The 20,907-nt window shown below is 33.3% G+C and overlaps 2 protein-coding genes across 3 annotated transcripts in view; both read left to right on the forward strand.

Moving 5' to 3' along the window:
- Positions 1–2,746, forward strand: part of LOC128994589 (aminoacylase-1) — a 28,930-nt gene extending 26,184 nt beyond the window's left edge. For both annotated transcript variants that reach the window (XM_054419246.1, XM_054419247.1), the window contains exons 9-10: positions 558–708; positions 1,383–2,746. In XM_054419246.1, coding sequence (XP_054275221.1) covers positions 558–701 — 144 coding nt within the window. In that variant the 3' untranslated portion in view covers positions 702–708; positions 1,383–2,746. The remainder of the gene's footprint in view (positions 1–557; positions 709–1,382) is intronic.
- A 5,794-nt stretch (positions 2,747–8,540) lies between these two features.
- On the forward strand, positions 8,541–20,031 carry LOC128994478 (ADP-ribosylation factor-like protein 8B-A). The gene is made up of 4 exons (XM_054419061.1): positions 8,541–8,796; positions 11,185–11,339; positions 17,336–17,497; positions 19,471–20,031. The coding sequence occupies exons 1-4, from the start codon at positions 8,674–8,676 to the stop codon at positions 19,589–19,591; spliced, it is 561 nt and encodes a 186-aa protein (XP_054275036.1). The 5' UTR covers positions 8,541–8,673; the 3' UTR covers positions 19,592–20,031.
- The last annotated feature ends 876 nt before the right edge of the window (positions 20,032–20,907 follow it).

A 20,907-nucleotide genomic window follows, 5' to 3' on the forward strand; every position in this document is an offset into this window, starting at 1 on the left:
TTTTGTTAATTGGGTCAGCCTAATCAGCTTAAATTACCATATGCATGGAAAATCTCCTGAAATTTTAACGAGCTAGTTTTTGTAAAATATATTTATCATTTAAATTTTTTTTTTTAGAAGTGAGTATTTTTTTATGTATGAAGTGTGGGATTTGCTGAAGCCGAAGTTTTGTTTGTTTCTTGTGTTGTAATTATGTGTAGGCTATGTATTGCTGTTTTTGTAATTCTGACTCATGGTCCAACATGCAATATGGTTTTATATCTGTAAAGTCTATAAACTGTCAATAATTTAAATTCTCAGGAATGATTTAAACATGATTAAATTTATCCAGGTGAACGGAAAAAAATGAACTCCCTTAGGGTACTAGCCTGGAACTGTTCAGCATATTACTGTACTTTGAATTTTAAATTAAATTTTGTTAAATTGTGCCTCTGAAGATTATTGCTTTAATACATCTGTCAATTTAGGGCTGGCCAAATCAATGATTTTGTACTCCTGCAAAAAAATATTATGATAATGATTTTTATATGTTTTAAGTAGGCCTATTAACTTTCCAGGTTGGTATTCCAGCATTTGGGTTTTCTCCAATGAACAACACTCCAGTTCTGCTCCATGACCATGATGAATTCCTAAATGAAAAGGTATTCTTACAAGGCATCAAAATCTACTGTGAGCTGCTCCCTGCCTTAGCCAATCTTTAGGCTTTAGGTGAGTGTATTGTATAAAAAGATTCTCGGTACATAAATAAACAAGTTATTTTTTAACACATTATGTGTAAACATTTTGGATTTACCAATTTTTATAACCAATTTGGCATTCAAGAACTATGTAGTTTTAGATTGGCAAAAATAATAATGATGTATTTTTTCTTAAAGATTGAAGAATTATTACTAAAATCTTATAATTAAATTCATATTAAAGAATCTTTGGATCTAAGATTGATATTTTGTGCCTTCAGATGGAAATATCAGTCCTTATACAGATTTCATACTTTTGCGAATCGTATGTGTTTCCCTTTTTAATAATTCCCTTAACTGGCTGGGTAGCTGAGTGGTTATAGTGCTCGCCTACTAATCAAAAGGTCGCCGGTTCGATCCTGAGAAAAGTCAGTAGCTTTTTGATGGTTCGAAACTGGACCCAGCTGTTCCTGATCATTGGGCTTTAAATAAATGATCCTGGCTAATGAAACAGCTGATCTTAGTCAGTAACAAAGCTACACAGATCATCTCACTCCATTCTACACTCATCCTTCACTCATATTTGGGTTAAAATACGCACCTAAGTGGCGTCCCCATCTTAATGATTGATAATTTTCAAACAATAAATGCATATATTGACAATAATAACACTGAATCATGATGGTTTGTTTCTATTTGTTTCAGATCAAACGATAGTCAAGTACAGATTAGCCTTCTGATGTGCCTTAGCTGTTGTCAGAGAATATCTTTTATCTTTATTTTGTTAGAAACTATTTGACCATAATGTGTAACTTGTGATGTGAACCGGTGCATTTAACTCAGCTTTCCACATGTCTAACATATGATGCAGGTGTAATTAGTAACATTCCATAAACATGTGAAATGTTTTATGCTTTAGTCTGATTGCCATACTAACATTTAATTTTAGGGAGGGATTTTTGTCTAGTTAAATAATAGTTAGTTGTTTGCTCACAAGTATAAAATGAGAGTAAGTTGAGTGTGTTAACAATAACAAGGTTTAAAATACTCAGATATTTGTTTTTATATTAATCAAATCAAAGTAACATAGTACCTAAAGTAAACAATAACATTTAAAAACATATGTTATTCAAACAACTGAAATATTCTGTAATATTAACTTGAGCTACAGATAACTTTATGGTATAACCTACTGAAACTGAAAAGTGAAAACTATAAATATTCACATCCACAAAATACAACCTCATAGTTAAATATCCAGATTAAAATTAATACCAGATGGATCAATGCAAGTTTTGTCTCATTCATTTATTATACTGTACATTCAAATATATTTAGTTTTTAAAGTAGCCTTTTTAGTTCAGTTCTGAGAATTGAAGAGTTTCTCATAACAGCATTATTTACTTTCATAACAGCTTAGTTTTACTCAAAACTCGGGTAACAGACCAATGAGGTTCAAGGAGTGAGAGAGTAGAAGTAAAATTTTAATTGTTCTAACTTCAACTAATCAGCTGTTCAGGCCAATTGAATTTTAGTACAATGTTTCATTGCATCACTGTCAGTGGCAATGAGGGGTTATAAACGAAAACATAACCTCTCTTAGAAGTTATGAGTAGTGATTTTTAGTAATTAAATAACTGTCGTAGGTAAAGTAGTGTACGCAACTCTCGTAAATAGTGTTAACGACACTCGTAGAAAGTTTTAAAGCACTCGCCAAGGCTCATACCTTAAATTTTCTACTCAAGTTGTTAACTCTATCTTTACGCAGTCGTTGCGTAAACTACTATTTCATGTCCATCTGTTCACAAATATAGCTGCTTGCTTATATTGGTTGATATTAAAAGTCGAAATAGGACATGTAAAATAAACACTTTTAGCATGTAGAAAATAATTACCATTAACTTTTAATGTTGCAAATAGACTTCTCGTCTGTTGTAAAATCTGAAGTACGTTTTCATGTCTGGTTACTATATAGTTCGTAAAAACAGGCTTAATGCTGGATAATAATTTATGGTAACACCTGTTGACCTTGTCGATTAGCTATGTATAATAAATTATTTGTTTCAGAACATTATTTAATTATTTTTTTTTTATCTTATTCTATTTGAAAATGGAGCAATAATGTTCTGAAACTAGTCATATATTATTTCAGTTTTTGACAATGACAAAAGTATGTAACATATACAGGATGAAAAAAAACTTCTGGGACAGTTGAATATTTAATATAAAGATAGAGCTATAAAACTTGGCTCAAAGTTACTGGGCATTAATCAGTTCGCGGGCCGGATAAAATCAGTTTGCAGGCCGTAGGTTTGAGACCAATGCTATAAACGCTACCTCCTCAGGGGGGCTAGAATTCAGAATAAAATCATAAATGTATACCATTCAAAGATTCAAAATGGCAGATTAAAAAAAAGGATTGGCTGCCATTTTTGACATTGTTGTGGTTTTCCCCTAAGCTGGTAAGAAAAATATTTATGGTGGTTTAATTACCTTTTATTTTCGTCTTAGCTTAATAGTTATTTGTGCAACTAGTGAGAAAAGTGAGCAATTGACTCACTCGAGAGAAATCCTTACTCACGAGCCGTAGGCGAGTGAGGAATGGTTTCTCGAGTGAGGCAATTGCACTTTGAACTCGAGTTGCACATTATATTTTTTCTAGAGTTACCATAAAACAAATAAATTGGTGAAGAAACATAACCTATTTTTACACAGAAGTGAACTTTTAATATAACATTTAATGTGAATTGACAAATACAACAGTACAACAGCTGACCAGCTGATTTACAGCCAGTGCTGCCAACGTATTCCGCGCGCATACGACGTTGCCTGCATGTTACGCGCTCACTATTTCGTGTCTTCCCGTTGCAAATCTGGAGTGAGACAAAGTAATTAGAGTGAGACAATGTTAACATTGTCTCACTGATGAGCGAATTGGCCACTTTGCTTTCTCAAATCAGTGAGAGAACATGTACATTGTTAAGTGACTGTAGAAAAAATAGTTTTGTTTTGAATCTACAAGCATGGTTTCAATGCCAGTTGCGTCATGGTGACGTAGGTCATGTCAAGAAGTATCACGTTGTTATCATTGTCGTTCGCTTGGACGTTGTTAAACTCACATAAACACAAACACAATGGGACACGTACTTAGTTAACAAAATGGTTCTCGGTGATGGAATACAGGCCTGTACTGTTAATTATACCCTCGCGGGAACCGGTTTAGGTCAAAATATGCAGCTGTTCAAAGATTTCTTTAATTTGCAATTACTACTCCACGTAGTACTAATTGGCAAAATTCTAATATCCTGCAAGGCTGTTCCCCGTTGCAATTCAAGAAATTTTTGAGTGGCTGCATATTTTGACTTGGTTTTTTTGTTTAAGTTGGGGCTTGCGGTATTGTATTTTACAAAAATAAAGACCTTTTATTTTACGTACATATCAACAACCAATGCTTACATTTAATATTTTCTGCTAACTCCTAGCAGGCCGACCCCCTAAAGATGTCGGCCTTAGTCACTAGCAAGACTACAAGATCGCTCCACTCATCCTACACTCATCTCCACTCATTCTTGGCTTAAAAAACCTACATTAGTATGGTTGCCATTTCAGAATAAATTATTAAAGTAAAGTATTTAAGGTACCATATCACTGAATAAGTTTTTAAAATGGTTTTATACAGAGTAACTTTGTTCCAAATTTTGTAGCTCTCTATCTTTATTATTTTTTTTTTAATTTTTATCCACCCAGTGACTTTTTCCTACACTGTATGATACAAAAAAATACCTTGAAACTTTCTTTAGCTGATTCTATACTAATGAATCAATATCTATCTATGTTTGGTCTAAATTGGCAAATTATTATTGGGTTAGTAATTGATATTTTATAAGCTTTATTTGACAGTAACTAAAGACTGTTCATAAGACTGAATAAAATGGAACTCCTTCACAGACTGTAAGCATTACAGATAATGAGAAACCCTTGTATAACCAGATAATGAAATGCTGTAAATGCAAGGATTTCTTTAAATTAATTTAAAGTAGTTAATATACTAAATTAATCATTCTGAAATATCTCAATTGTTGAAAATCAGATTGCCTGAGAAAATATTCAAATAATAATAAAAAATGATTTTAGGGTTTCAACTAAAATTTACATATATGGAGGTACCTAAATATTAGTGTTGAGTTTGGAAAATATTAAAACTACAATACATTTAACATTATAAAAACAGTCTTATTTTTCAAATTACTACTGAAGCTTCCTATTTTCAGTATTCATGGAACAAAGAATGTCAAATATATATTTTTTTCTAGTCAAATATTTTCTGATGATTTTTGTGCTTGTGCTATGATTTTCTAATGTATCAATCAATATTCATCAAATATTACTGTAAACTGAATAGACACCTTTATCTTTATTTGTAAAATTGTGTTTGATACAAGTAATATGATGATATAAAACAAATTTAAGTTAATTTCTCTTAACTAACTATCCAATTGTGCATATTAAAGTTGTACCTTAACGATTGATTCATTCTGTTATTCTGTTCTATTCTTCTATTCTATTCTATTCTTTTATCGATTTTATTTTGTTAGTAGTTTTAATTAGTCGAATTGAATTCTGGTTTGAATGTAACATTTTTGGTTTTTAAAGTACTGAAATAATGTGCTAACTTAAGTTCTGTAGGCCATACCGGTAATAACAAAATAGGTTTAGTACCGTACTATTGAATGGGTAGATGCATTTAGAAGAAAATTGAAACATTGTATAGTGTTTTATTTTTAGTGTTTATTGAGGTGTTAAAATAAAGTTGAAAGCAAGACCGAAGTTAACCATTACTTTATAACCATCACCCCTATTTACATGCATTATTTATTAACTAGTGTACCTGTTGAATTCGAGCAAATCGGAAGCATTACAGGCGGTTTTTTTTTTCAACGAAAAATGGTCATAATTTCTTATGACTTAAGAGTTGACTCAAAGATTATGGAAATACTCACGATGTACATTTAAAGCCGCGTTTACACTATGTAACAAAACACTGTTTTATAACATTGTTATAAAACTTTTCACACAGGAATGCAGTTTGTCTAAAACAAAAGTTATATAACATTGTTTGAATAACAATGTTTTAAAACACTTTTTAAGGAATGCAGTTTCATGACTTTAAAAGTTATATAACCTTGTTTTAAAACAGTGAAAGTTTGTTTTAAAACCATGTTACATCTTTCCCGTCCATAGTCGGTAGAGATCAAAGGGTATTATAAAACAATGTTTTAAAACATTGTTACAGGCGTTTGGGCGTGCCGAATTTGTTTTATAACTTTATATTGCCGGTATCTTTTAATAATATAAAGCTAGACGGCCGCACTCACTCACTCACTCACTGATATAAATAACTACCTGATGTACCCGTGCTTCGCAGCTGTAAGCCTAGTTACACTATAAAAGTTATTTTACAAAAATATTGTATGAAATAATAATTTATAAAATATACTTTGTATAATTTGTTTGATATGTACCAGATAAATGGGTATGTTTACACTATTTCGAAAGTTTAAGGTAATAGTCCAGTACACAAAATATATGAACAATGCACGAAGTCCGGTAGTTATACACATCAATAAATGTAATAAAGGAGAAGTTATAAAAGAAGTCTTTTCTAAAAGATTACCATTGTTTTGCAAAAAGAATTGTGTACAATATCTTCTATAAAATAATTTCCAATGTATGTCCAGTAAGAGCAAATATGAGTCAGATGAGCCGTTCTGTATGCGGTGGGGCAGGGGCACACGGAAGAAGCCATCTTGGAAAGAGAGACGTGTTTTATAACTTTGTTTAATACTTAAAAAGATAGTAAACATTTGTTATCAAACTTTATTTTATAAGACTGTTTTACAACAAAGTTGTAAAACGATGTTATAGGTTTTTTTTCATTTTCTTAAAACATTGTTACATAACAAAGTTACAAAACAATGTTAGGTAACTTTGTTTTAAAACTTTGTTACAAAGTGTAAACGCACCTACAGTTTGATCTTATCATTTTTCAAAAGCTGATAAGTTGTTCATAATAATGATAGTAATTTCGGGAAAAAAATTATTTCTATTTCTTCTACTTGGTGGTGTTCTATATGACTTTCCTATGTTTCTATAGTTTGGAAATCGGCTCTTTCAATGATTGCTCAAGAAATGCAGCACAGTGTTAATTCAGTTTTCTTTTTAGTAGGCCTATATCAAATTGTCCAGGCTTTCTCGCTTGTTTTCCATTGTAATATATTTACGCCAACCCAATTTCAAATAAATATTTCATTTCAACCAAGTCAGTAAATGTTTGTAGCACACGTTTCCTTGGCAAGTAATAGTACCTATATTACGTTACTAGTTCTGAAAATAAGTGTTTGCCGGACGAGTGTGGTCGTTCCCGTGCGAGACAAAGTCGAGTACGGGATTACCATACGAGTCCAGTACGACAGTTTACAGTACGACAAAATGTGTATTTTGGACGAGTTACGTACGACAGTTTACGCCATACTACTTATTTCGTACAAATCCTTATTTATTTCCACCAACTAAATGACTAATAATCACAAGTCATAACAGTGGTCATAACCTCTGAGAGAGGTTATGTTTTTGTTTATAACCACTAATTGCCACGCAAATACAGTAGAATCAGCTGATTGGTGATTGGTGTCCGGTAAAACTCATTTGCAGAACAGTAGTAAGCAATGAAACCCCATTTGAACAAGCTGGCGGTAAACAGCTGTTTTCTGGACTAAATCCTTGCGTGGGAAGTTCGTCAAAATAATGTTGTGTGGCGTAAATTAAATATTAACACTAACAGCAATTGAATTATCCAGCTGGCTGATCATAATGTAAACTAATATGTTCTTCGTAAGGATAACATGGCAACATAAAAAGCCACTGGTGCAGAGCCCAAGGGACTTTTTTCTAAAATGTAAGGTCAGTTGCAACTCTATAAACCTAGACGAACATTTTGGTTCATAATATGTGGGGTTAAATGCTAAAACAAAAAAGCCTTATTGTTTACAAAGTTTCATGTAGCATATAATAGATAATTGGTCTATCATTCTCCAGCTGTGCAGGTGAGTAAATAAAGAGAGCTCGCTTATTCACACAGCAACAAACCAAGCTTAGAGCAATAAACTTATACATACAATACAAGCTTAGTTTTATGGTTTTAGCTAGGGTTAACCCAAGTTGAAATTGGGCTTCAAAGTTTACAATTTTTGCATGGCCATGATATAAAAGCTAATTTTAGTAGGTAGTTAATTTTTCTTACCAATAAATCCTATTTTTTTACCAGTTTTCTAAATTTGAGAGTTGACCTAAAGCATTTGTTTATAGAATACCATGGATTCCACTTTAAACTGTAGGTCCCTTTAAGCCGTTGGCTGTATATATGTACGGTATGGGCTATTTAACAGCCCTGTCTGGGATGGGAACGTCGGTCTTAGTCAGTAAAGACTGAAAGATAGTGCCACTTATCCTACACCCATCTCCATTCATACTTGTTTTAAAATACCTACCTATATATGGTCACAATTTCAGTTAAAAGTATTAATATATACTACACAATGGATAACCTTCATGTGAGGATTCAATAACTAAATAGCTCTTTTTGTGATACGATATTTATTTTATGCATTAAAGTAATATTATCTATTTTTAACCCTGTGACCTGTAAAACAACTCTACATTCAGAGAAAAACACCAGTCTGATTTCAATATTTTACATCAAATGCTTACTTTATTACATATAAGCCTATTATAGAATTTTGGATTCGCTGTTCTGCTGGATAACCTGCAAAACTTGACAGATAGTCAAAATGTCATCATTCAGCTGACTAACGTTACAGCCTTTTTGTTTGTGTGATTCAGTCAGTTCATCTGAAAGTTTGAGAGTTGACTATTTTAATCAATAATCAGTATAGTGACAGTTTTGTGATATATTTAAGCTACTAATTACAAAACAACAATGTTGGCCTTAATAAATCGTATCTTAGACTGGTTTAAAAGTTTATTTTGGAAAGAAGAAATGGAACTGACATTAGTTGGATTACAATGCTCAGGCAAAACCACTTTTGTTAATGTCATTGCTGTAAGTATTTTGAAGGGATTTACATAATATTTACTAATTTAATTGGTTAATATAGTATATACAGACATTTTATTAAATACCATACAAACCGGAGCTTACTCGATATTAAAATGAGCAAATGTAATAACAATCCTGTTACCTAACACAATCAAAATTTTACTCCTAAAACATGTCCTAACCCCTTCTATTATTTTCCTTACATTTATTTTGCACTAGACTACTTGTTTCCAAAATAAATACTTAATGCTTGTAATTACAGTTCATAAATGCATGGTATCTCTATTAGAAATTTAGGATGTATGGTTATGAGAGAGCGGTTAGGTAAGTTAAGTCCAAATCATGTGTCTAGTGTCTAGCCTCCCATTGGCTGAACTTTAGTATCTATCATACACTCAATCGATATATTGATTATTTCATTCAATAACTTGTTTTCAAGTTAGGTTAGTTAGGTTACTATACTTTCCTGTTAAACGGAACATTCATTATTATCGATGATTTTTTCTCGATACTGTATATCGATATTAACGATTTTAAACCTATTAGCTGACAACTACAATAAATAAATATTGTTCAATATCAACAAACAATGGTTAAAAAAAGTTTTGAAATGAAACTGTTCCAAACCAACCCAACAAACAAACCAAACGTGCTGCAACATTTCAAAATTCCATTTAATATCCTCCACTTCCTTTCAAACAAAATTTTTAAATGTTACAGCAATTTTAGTTGGTTATGTTAGGTTAGCTTAGAACAGTTTCATTTATTAATCCACATAATAGACTATATTTGAGCCTAAACATGATCAGTTGTCAATTTGTAATGGATCGTAAAAGAAAACAAAAATATTGATATATCGAAAAAAATCATCAATAATAATAATTGTTCTCTTTAACAGGAAAGTACCGGTTAACCTAACCTAACTAACCGAATGAAATAATCTATATAGCCTATCGATTGATATTTATTCGAATGAATATATATATTCATTCGAATAAGTGTAGGACAGATACTAAAGTGCAGCCCTTCCTTTTAACATTTTATTTGAACCCCTTCAATCTTAAAAACTTTTACTTGTTATAAAATAGGCATAACGTTATAGTGATGAGGCAATGCCTATCATTTCCCAATCCAACCTTAAAGCAGGCAATATTTAATAACACTCGGATTAACCAAATAGGCTACTGTATTTTGAGATCAGTAAGTTACCCGGAGTTTTATGGCATTTCTTTTCATAATTTTTGGCCATGAAGGAATGTCTGTTACCACTTTCATCTAAGTTATATGTTGTTTGAGTTGGTACTTTTATTATAGGCCTACTGGAAGCTATGATCTGTGAAACTTTGATATCCAACTCCATCATATTTACAATTTAATAATATAACTTATCGACAAAACTTTTGGTTAAAAAAATTGATCCATAGGCCTATCTATGACTATCCACTCTACTTAAAATAATTATAGGTACTTTAGAATTATCAGGGAACCACTTATTTTAAAGGGATTTCTTTTACTGGATTTTAAAAGTAACTACATAGGCCTAATTGGAAGGAACGGTAATACTGAACTTATATTACTTATGTCTTATGTCATATTGCATTGTTTTCCTTTATCTACCAAAATTAGGCAATTTTAAGCACTTTTGGGAAAACGACTTTACCCCCACAGCTGTGTGGAGGTAATCATTTAGACTTAACTTTATAACCTAGACAACATAAGATTTAAAAGCAAGTTGTAAAACAAAAATGTGTTGGTCCAGAGTAAGTTATAAACTTTTGGTCATTTAAGTGCCTTCTCTCTCTGCATACACTTAGCCTACTGCAAATACTGTATGCACATTAATGTAACACTAAATTTATTCCTCTTGATCTTGATTGACTTCTCCACAGTAAAGTGGTGGCAACAGGAAACATGAAACAGGACTTTTGCTGTTAACTTGTTGCACCAAACTGACCAATCAGTCTTGTGCAACACATGTCTGGAACAGAGATGATATCTTAAAACATCTCTCGCAAGCTCTGATTTAATAACATAAGTTGGATTCACGTTAGACATGCCTAGACACAAGAAATGTTGTAGACACGATGTCTGCAACACCGGTGTGTAACCCACCTTAGCATTCCAACCTCAGCGTTCTTCCAACTCACAATTTGTCGATTTGCCCCTAAAGCTTGTGTTCAGGTCATTATTTAGCATAATAGGAGTTTCTATAGGTGATCATCTAAGGCAAGGTTATACACTGATATCTGGTATGATCATACAAGTAATTAATATAGTCTAGATCATTGTGGTTCCTTAGCTAATGACTAAATCTACACATTTGTAATTTTTTAACAAGCCACGTGTTTGTGTTTTAAATTGACCAATTATATAACAATGTATAATTTACAGTCGGGCCAGTTCAGCCAAGATATGATTCCCACAGTCGGTTTCAACATGAGAAGAGTCACCAAAGGAAACGTCACCATCAAAGTGTGGGATATAGGCGGCCAACCTAGGTTTAGGTCGATGTGGGAGAGATATTGTCGGGGTGTCAATGCAATTGTGTAAGTATGTTGGTTTTCTATTTACTTCTGTTTTGAAATGGTCTTCTAAGACAGCCCTATACACTTCCCTATATACCTTAACTCAAATCAACTTACCTTGACTACTTACCATTTCCCGGAACATTTTTCCAAGAACATTTGTTTGTGTTTATGGATGTAATTTAATTGCTTATAATTCTAAATTCTTTGGTGGCTGTTTTTACTGAAACAAATGATTAATTAAGGCAAGTTTATAATGATAGGTTCTGTTTGACATACTTAGTAGGCCTATTTTAAAATTATAAAAATCCTACCCTTTGCTCCTTTTAATCCACGATTTTATAAATCACTTTAAAAACTTAACATAAAAAAAATACCATCCTAAACCAAGACCATTGCCATATTTCATATTATTTTTACATTTTCAAAATTTTTGTGGTTTTCATTGTTGGCATTATTGATTTTTGAGTTTGTTTTAAGCTCAGACAATCACATGATAATCCACCAAAATTAAATAAATTACTAAATGAAAGAGTTGCCATTATTTTGTAACGTTGTTAGCGAATTTCCCATATAGGGAACAAGCTATTATCGTAGGTCTCATGGTGAGATCTGGACACGGGACTGATTTACTTTTTTGTTTTGAAGTTCCCAGAGGCCAAAAACACCATCCGTTCAAATTCATATATGTTGTTAATGTGTGTGTGTGTGTGTGTGTGTCCGTTAGCATGATAACTCGCGCAACAATGCCGATCTTGATGAAGTTTTATACAAACTTGTAACCTATGTTTACTCGAACAAGTTCACGAAGCAGCGTTTTCGGACCATGGGGACAAGGTTTTTTGGGGTGAAAATTGGTTTCTCTCATTTTTGCCCCTGAAAACAAAATTTCCAAACTTTTCTCTAAACCATTTAGAATAGAATAAAACCCCAAATAATATAGTATATTGAAGTGTTTTTGTACATTTATTGGTTAAAGAGAAAATTCAAGAAATTTTAAATTTTAAATTCCCATGTTATTCTTATGGAGGATAAGTAAACTGTTGTAATTTGCCTGTTTAGGCCTAGGCTATATATATATATATTTCATGATAAAATTTTGCAAATTTATTTATCTTACACTAAGCTACCTATTAATATATTACTAAAAAACACACTTTGTTACCCTCCCTGTAGCAGAAAGTTCTATATGCTGTAAAATGCCTTTTAACTGCAACTCGTTAAACCGAATCCTGGGTTAAAACCATCATGTTTTGGTAGTTCCCATTGCGAGTAGTTGTCCAGTTTGGTCAAGAAAATGTAATGGAGCAGAGGACAACATGAATATCTTACTGTGATTTAAATCAAGTTCAGTAAACCTGTAGGATTATTTAAATACATAGATTTTGCGTATCCATTCTGTAGATTTTGAGATAACAGCAGTTACATAAAAAACTACCTGTTATGATCTCTTTGAATGGACAAGTAGCTTTTAAATTCCTACCATTGAACCAATAAATAGGTTCTCTGAATCGGCATTGCTTCCTTTATTTTGGAAAATCAGTGTTTTACTGGTTTTGTAATCTTCTGTTAGCGGAAAAGACTTACATAAGGGATTCTATCTTCCAAATTTTATACTCTTTAACGGCCTTATTCTATTTAAACGATAATAAAATTTCCCTTAATTCCTGCAAACACATTCAATTAAATGACCGAGAAATAGGTTGTCCACATTTGTTAAGCCCAATTACTTACGATGGCAAATTTTCATGTTTTCAGAAGTATAAAAATATAACACCGCCAAACTTAGTCTAAGGCTGGAAACTTCAAATTAAAAAAGATATAGCAGGGTTTTATTAATCAGAAAAAATATACAAAAATAAGTGAGTTTATGGCTTTGGACTTTTATTGTCAAAGAGTCAATTGGTCTATGGCCCAGTTTCCTGTTCAAATAACCAAATTCCAATCTGTGTTGGTTTGCTTGACTATCTGCTTATCATTGGTTTGATTTATCATATTGTCTGTGTGAGTCAGCATGCTACATTTGTTTTACTGATCATATTGCTACTGTATTAATGTTACAAAATATTATAATACATTTTCATGCAATTTGTTTTATGTTTTTTTATATTTGAAAATATGACATTATCATTTGTTTTATTTGTGGGTGCTAGGTTGTAGTTTAATTTTATATTTTTTAACAATTTGATTTCTATAAGTTAGTAGAAAACAATATTTATTGAAAATCAACCTTGATTTTTTATGTTAATTCACATTGTCAACATCATATGAGCAAATCTTCTTGTTTTTGGTTATTGATTGATTTTATGTAAATTATTGTAGATTGATATTTTATTTTCCATCCCGGTTTCAAAAACTTGAATTATATTAGTTTACCTTTATTTTAGCCTGTAATTCTTGAGTAGGTAAGCTGTTTTGTTACCCTATACATTTCACTAGCTTGTGTGACATATTCAGGGGCATTCTTAAGTTATCTACCCATCACCAACGGCCCTATGGCCCGGCCCGTAAACAGATTTTATCCAAGGCAAAGGCCTTCTGAGAAATAATTATTTTTATATGACGGTATACAGTATATACACCGATAAGCGTCAAAGTCACGGTAACACTCGTGAGGGTGTCTTGAGGTCTTGGTCGATTGTTTTGTTAGGTCACATCATCATTTGCACAAAAATGTAAAGAATTTGTCTTAGTCTACAAGATAAGCAACTAAAAAATCAGCAAGAAAATTTCAAAAATCACCGCTTAGCTCTTAAAGCCGGGTTTACACGCTTCGATAAAACGTAACGATTTGTCTGCAACGACAAATCGTTCATGCACGACGGAACGTGTAAACTGGAAGTCGTTACGTTTTGTCTGAGTTGGAGTGAGGTTGGAAGGTTGGTGGAAATTTCCACCAATTTCTGAAGATCGTAGCGATTTTCTGTAGATCGTAGCGATTTTCTGTGGATCGTAGTGACAAGTCGTTGCGTGTAAACGGTGACTCAGTCATCGCTACAACCTGTAGACCCTCCGATGTCGCGTTGGTCCAGTTAACTGTCGTGTAATTGTACTGTGTAGTACTGTTGTTTTAACCACTGTGGTATATTTTGACTGTGTAGTGTAGTGTGTAGTTTATCTTTACTGTTTTGTGTCACATTTGTCGCTATGTCAGACGTACGTCAAGCCTCTCGTGACTTTGTAATAGAGTTCATTGAACTATACAAGAGTGTGTGGCAAGTCAAACATAAGGGCTATTCTGACAGTAACAAGAAAGACCTGGCCTATGTAGAATTAATCAACATATAAAGAAATCGACCCGTCTGCAGGCAATTGACAGGGCAACTACTTAACAACAAGATCTGGTAGTGGTTTGAGAGCCAAAGTAGAGAAAAGGACGGAACGTGTAAATGGTCCGCTCAACCTACAACAAAACGTAACGATTAGTCGTTGCAGACAAGACGTTATGTTTTATCGGAGCGTGTAAACCCGGCTTAATTCACAAACTACAGAGTTGTGGATTATTTGGAGGAGGCTACCCTATCTGCATTGAAATATAAATGTTCATGGACCCGCCTTTTCTCCAAAAATTGACAATATGGCCCTTCAGTAAAAAGGTTGTATACCCCTGCTAGCTATAGTCGATACTGTATTTATACAATCGTGGTCGGGTATATCGGACAAGGTGACAATAGACACGGGGTGGAGTCACAGCAGGAGGTGTGATGCATATTTGAACACTATTTTTATATAGTGTGAGCAGTTCGCGAAGCCGGGTTGCATGTCAAGCTCGTAACCTGCCGCGACTGAAAGATCGCTTTACCCCCTCCTTCCTACCTACGCTCGTCCTCTTTCTCCAATCTCCCTAGAAGACGTAGCAGCCAAAAATCAGGACATCCTTCTCATTGAAATTTGGATAAGTTCTATGGTTAAGATTATGTAGTAATAGGCTTAGTATAATGTCCGGCTAAGTAAACGGGCAACAGGAAACACAAAAAGGCTCGCCCCGACATTTGAGATGTAGGAATTAACATTTATTCGGTTTGCTTCTCTCTGCAGCGAGCCATTTGCAAAACGAAAAATATACCTCATGTCCCCAGATTGTTCTCCACCCTTTTCCAGTTAAATTCTTATTCATTCACATTTCACCAAATTAAACTCCAACATTAAGCAACTCATTCATTAACTCGGCAGTTTTAACAACCAATTAACCATTTTCAGAACTTAGTGTTTGGGAAGGATATATTTAGGTAATTTGTTCTTTTAGCATAAATCTAAACTGGCTAGGCAAGTGTTCTGGTCAGGGTAAAAGATCTCCGTCCCTTTGGTTCCTAGCTACTCTTCCATTTTAATATAATTATTGGTCCATTTTTATAAACCCACACAAAACCATTAGCAAAAGTACAAGAAAGCTACAAAATATCCAAACATGTAAATACAAATGTATTGAACATCCTTCTAAACAAAAAGGAAGACTACACAGTTATACAATTTTGAAATTAATATACAACATTGAAACTAGCAAAACTGGAAACACAGCGACAAACCTGCAACAATACATAGATGAAATCACCCGCCCAAACCTAAACCAAGAAAGTCCAAACTACCGTCAAATGGCCCAAATTCAAATTCCATCATCCCCAGTCCAAGAAATATTTTGGAGGAAAAAAGATCTGCTGATACTGTAAATGTTACGCGTGTCTGTTGTCGCATTGCCGCGTTGACCGACCACGATACAAGTGACTGTGTGTGTGTAAATATTTTTGTATCGACAGTATCGACTAGAGTGTTAGTGATAAGAAGATAACTTAAGGAGATGCTGCACATGCTAGTGAAATGCATAGGGTAACACAAACAGCTTACCTACTCAAGAACCGCAGTATACAACATCAATATACTGTAACCTAATGTAGATTGATAACTTGGCCTTATTTGGGGCCAGTTTTTTTTTTTTATATAACTTTTTTTACCATTAATAAGCAAAGTGAATCAACGTAGGTCAATCACATTCGTTTAGGGCAGGTCCAAAAACATAGTAAGAGTACGAGTAGCAAGAATTAGGACCAGGAAGCAGTAACAATAATCTCATTACAACAAACAGCACCAATGAAAAAAAATTGGACAACTCATTGAGGCTCACTACAAAGGCTTTTCAGAATGTAAGGAATGATTCCGTCTGCTGCCAATAGTACTTTCTAGTAGGCTACGAACGTGTTCGCCTCCTCAATGACTGTCCAACAGAAGTGTTGCAATATTTAAGTTTAAAAAATGTGCTGCAATTGGAAATTCTGCTAGTTGTGAGGTGTGGTTTTTTGTGGGCTATAAACTTAAAACCTATACAAATTTACTCAAGTATGTGAAATGTACGGAAAAGAATGTGAAAAATAAAACATCTGTGCCTCAATTTGTTTGGCGACTTGTTGAAAAGTAGTAGTATATTTAAGTTTACAAAAATTGCACATTTTATTAGGGTTTAATTTAAAATATAATTCCAATGTAAAAATAATAATGCAATACCCTTTTACTTTTCAAAGATCTAGATCTACACAATAAAGACTGAAGAAGCATGTTTAAAATCCATTTTCGTAAACTGTTTTCATCTGTCATTTGTTTGAATACATAAACAACTGTTGCAGACTGTGGTTAAACATTCACTTGGAGGATAAGCTGTTAGATTACAAAAGGGGGGCTAAGCCCTTAAGAAAATTAAGTTTTTCATTGCCATTTGCAGGTACGCTGGATCATTAGTTTAAAAATGACACCTCAATCGTGAAAACCCGTTAAGTAGGACAGCTGAAAAAGGGGTGTTATAGTGAAAACTGTTACTGTATTAAGGGTATAGATAATAATTTTTTCCTTCTACAAACTTTTTAAATTTATTTCTAAACTTTCCTTACTTTCTGAATAGCCCTCATATTTACTGTGAAAACATACAACATAGTTTCCATCTAACATACTCCATCTAACATACTCCATCTAACTAGTCTAATATAGTTTGATATGATTCCCTATTCTTGATATATGTCACTCTGATTTAGCTACATGGTGGATGCAGCTGACCATGAGAAGCTAGAAGCGTCGAGAAACGAGCTGCATAACCTGCTAGACAAGCCGCAGTTGATGGGTATCCCGGTCCTGGTCCTGGGCAACAAGCGGGACCTTCCCAACGCTCTGGACGAGAAGGAGCTTATCGACAGGATGTGAGTTGTAACCAACTATTTGTCCCAAAAAGAACATTGAGCAATAATCTGACATTGTTGCAGAAAGAAGCAGAGCCCAGCAGAAAGATCGGTCTAGTGTAAAATAGATTGCAGAAGTTTAGAGATTATTTATGGTCCTTCGCAGATATTCCATAAACATTCTTTTTTAGGGATGATTTGTTTCTCAAATATCCTACTGTATTTTTCACCGACTCAAAGCTATAATACTTGACAAAAGGAATATTAGCAGGCCTACCTTTGTAATGCATAACTTAAAACTCCTTAAATATAAACCAGATACCAGGACCAAAAAGTTTTAATAGCTACCAAATAAACAGAAAACCTTTATAAGAAAAATTGTTTTAAAAGAAGCATTGCCTCTTTAATCACCTACTATCAAGTAGGCTACGATTCAAACCTGAAGCGCATGTAATTATTTTGTTATGTACACTTTGTAATATTGCTCGAACAAATTGTTACAATACATAATCATTTAATTTGATACCAAATTTAGGATCTCTATCATTATTATAATAATTGTTATTATTATCATTATAAATTTAGATGGGTATTTTAGTTATTTATTATTTATTTATTTTCATTACAACCTAGGTCTAGGTGCGTATTTTAACCCAAATATGAGTGTAGAATGGAGTGAGATGATCTGTGTATTTTTTTACTGATTAAGATCAGCTGTCTCACTAGCCAGGATCATTTATTCAAAGCCCTATTATCAAGGACATTTGGGTTAATTTCGAACCATCTAAAAGTTAGTGACTTTTCTCAGGATCTGATCCCACAACCTTTTGATTGTTAGGCGAGCACTATAACCACTCAGCTACCCAGCCAATAACTATTTTAATTAAAGCTTCCTGCCAAAGTAAAAGAGAAATATTCTTTCAAACTTCTCTTTTGCTCATCCCTTCCAAGAAAAATCCTCGAATAAACACTAGGCCTATAAATCATGATGTTGGAACAAATGAGGGTGAACCCCTGGTCTAAGTTGCCTAATCATGCTACCTACAATTAACTTAATAACATTACCATAGCCTTTAATTACACTCTCCTAAAATATATGCTTAACAACTTAACACCCAATTTTATGACTCAACTTTTTATTTTTTGTATTGGACTGCTACCCATTGAGCACAAAGCTTGTGGCAACCAAGCTGACTATTTCTTGTAACAAACTATGTGAAAAGTATGTGAACATGTCTGTTTTATCATTTTTCAACAAGTTTGGCAGTTGCTAAGATGAGCCTTCCACTTTATTTTGCTGTTTATTGTAAACGTTTGTTCAGCCATTTTAAAATTAATGACTACTTGATTGAAGCATACTATCTTCAGTTATAATATTATCCCCATACACTATACAAAATTGTTATCACTAAACACTCCTCACAATTCGCAGGATTTTCAATATTAAGGCAAACATTTCAACCAGCCAATATTTCAATCTATAACCAGACACGTTACAACTCAAACCGCTCACCGATACCACTCATGGATGCCGATTGAGGGGGGTAGCACCTAGCCCTGCCCAGGGATGAGTACAGAAACGTAAATTTTCATTCTGGATTGCCCTTGTATTTAGTTATATTCAAGTGAGTCCTTACTGAAAACTTTTTGTTCTCTGTTCTTCTTGACGTTCCAATCCAGAGAGCTGAAACCCTACTGGACTGAGGCTGTTTTAGGACTTAGTCTTCTTCAGCCAGGGAAAGGATAGCAGCTTTATTCTGGCGAGTAGTAATCATGTCCCCTTCCTTAAAATTTAACATGATTACTAATTTAATATGAATTAAAAAAAAATTCCATTCCCAGCACTTAACAGTTTTTCTTATCGATCTAGTATGTCTGAACCATATATTGAATGTTTTGTGGAGAGAGTGCTTCATATTCACCATCACATAGTAGTGTTTTCCTCATAAATAAATGCATTACACAAAACGCTAACTAAGTGTTGTATTTTTCAGGAATCTGTGTGCAATTCAAGATCGAGAAATCTGTTGTTATTCAATCTCGTGTAAAGAGAAAGACAACATTGACATTACGCTGCAGTGGCTGATCGCGCACTCCAAGTCTGGCTCTCGTTAACTCTAACACCCCCTCCACCACTTGCTCCACTCCTATCATTTTATACTATTGTAAAATAAAATTACTTTACCTTATTTATTGGTTGTAAATTCTACTGTTATGTATTGTTTGTATTTTTTGTAACATGTATTACAGATTTATATAAGTTAAATATATGTTTTTATATATATTTTACTTTTAGTGGCTGTTGTACACACCATTAATTTTAAGGCTTTGGCGTAAGTGTGCATGAGTTTTATTATTTAGAATGATTCGTTTAGACAGGAGACTGAACTATGTTTTACAATTCGAGGGCCAATTTAGATAAGCTTGAGTTTTGTTTTTGTATAAGAATGTCGTCAGGACTTGGGCAGTCAGATAATTCTAAGTTCCTGACTCTAGCTATGTTGTTAATTTTTATCTTTATCAAAATTATAATAAATACTTAGCCAATACTTAAATGTGCTTTTGAATTTTATAGTGATTCCTCATATTTATTATAGTTTTATATATACTGGAATAAAATATCGATAAGTACTTTATTATAGACCTCGCCAAAATAATCATATAGAAGTTTTACCATTGTAACTCCTAACAATGCATCAACTGTCATTGGTCATTTTCACACAGTCTACTCTTGAGGTATTAATAATTGTAAGAATTACCCAACAAAAAATAATCAAGGTATCGTTATGCCATGATTTCATCATAATAAAATAGTAGGAGAGTAGGAGACAAATGTCGTTAAGTAAAAAGTAAGATCGATACTGACCCTAAGTTGTAACTCATATGAAAGAGAACGGCCTTCCAAAATCTCCTCATAAATTTAAAGTATAAAAAGACTAATGGACTATAGTTTATATCTTTGCCTACTAATTACATGAAACAATTAGAAAAATAACCATCTAATTCAAGGGTTGTGCGTAAATTAAGGTCTCCAGACTCAAGCCAGTTAAATATGACACCACCCACTCTTTCCACTACTTCCCCCTCTACAAATTGTAGCCATGCAAATATTAACAACCATCTTCAAACTTTTTCCACCCTGTTTTCTATGTCCAAACACTTTTCTACATTCACAGACTTGAACTAACGGTGGACTTTAATAGATCCTCTTTCACAGAACAAGAATCAAATTTGTTGGATGAGTAGATTTTCCTTACACTGGTATTGGCTACTAAGACGAGTCTAATCGTGGGACCAACCAGAATGGTAGTGGTGGAAGCAAAAAACACATCAGTGTACCTACTTGCTAGTCAGGTTGGAGTCTTTAGTAGTTTAAAAATTATTTTTATTTTTGGTAAAAAAGAAAGATGCTTTAAATACAAGGGCGGTTT

This window comes from Macrosteles quadrilineatus, unplaced genomic scaffold (genome assembly GCF_028750875.1).
Source record: "Macrosteles quadrilineatus isolate MER2022 unplaced genomic scaffold, UCM_ALF_1.0 Scaffold_5__1_contigs__length_97177068, whole genome shotgun sequence".
NCBI lineage: Eukaryota > Metazoa > Arthropoda > Insecta > Hemiptera > Cicadellidae > Macrosteles > Macrosteles quadrilineatus.

What these genes read in the sequence shown, in the direction of transcription:
- LOC128994478 (XM_054419061.1), top strand. Translation starts at nt 8,674, where the DNA reads ATGTTGGCCTTAATAAATCGTATCTTAGACTGGTTTAAAAGTTTATTT. An exon ending in CTTTTGTTAATGTCATTGCT is followed by an intron (nt 8,797 to 11,184) that starts GTAAGTATTTTG and finishes TATAATTTACAG; the next exon opens with TCGGGCCAGTTCAGCCAAGA. An exon ending in AAGGAGCTTATCGACAGGAT is followed by an intron (nt 17,498 to 19,470) that starts GTGAGTTGTAAC and finishes TGTATTTTTCAG; the next exon opens with GAATCTGTGTGCAATTCAAG.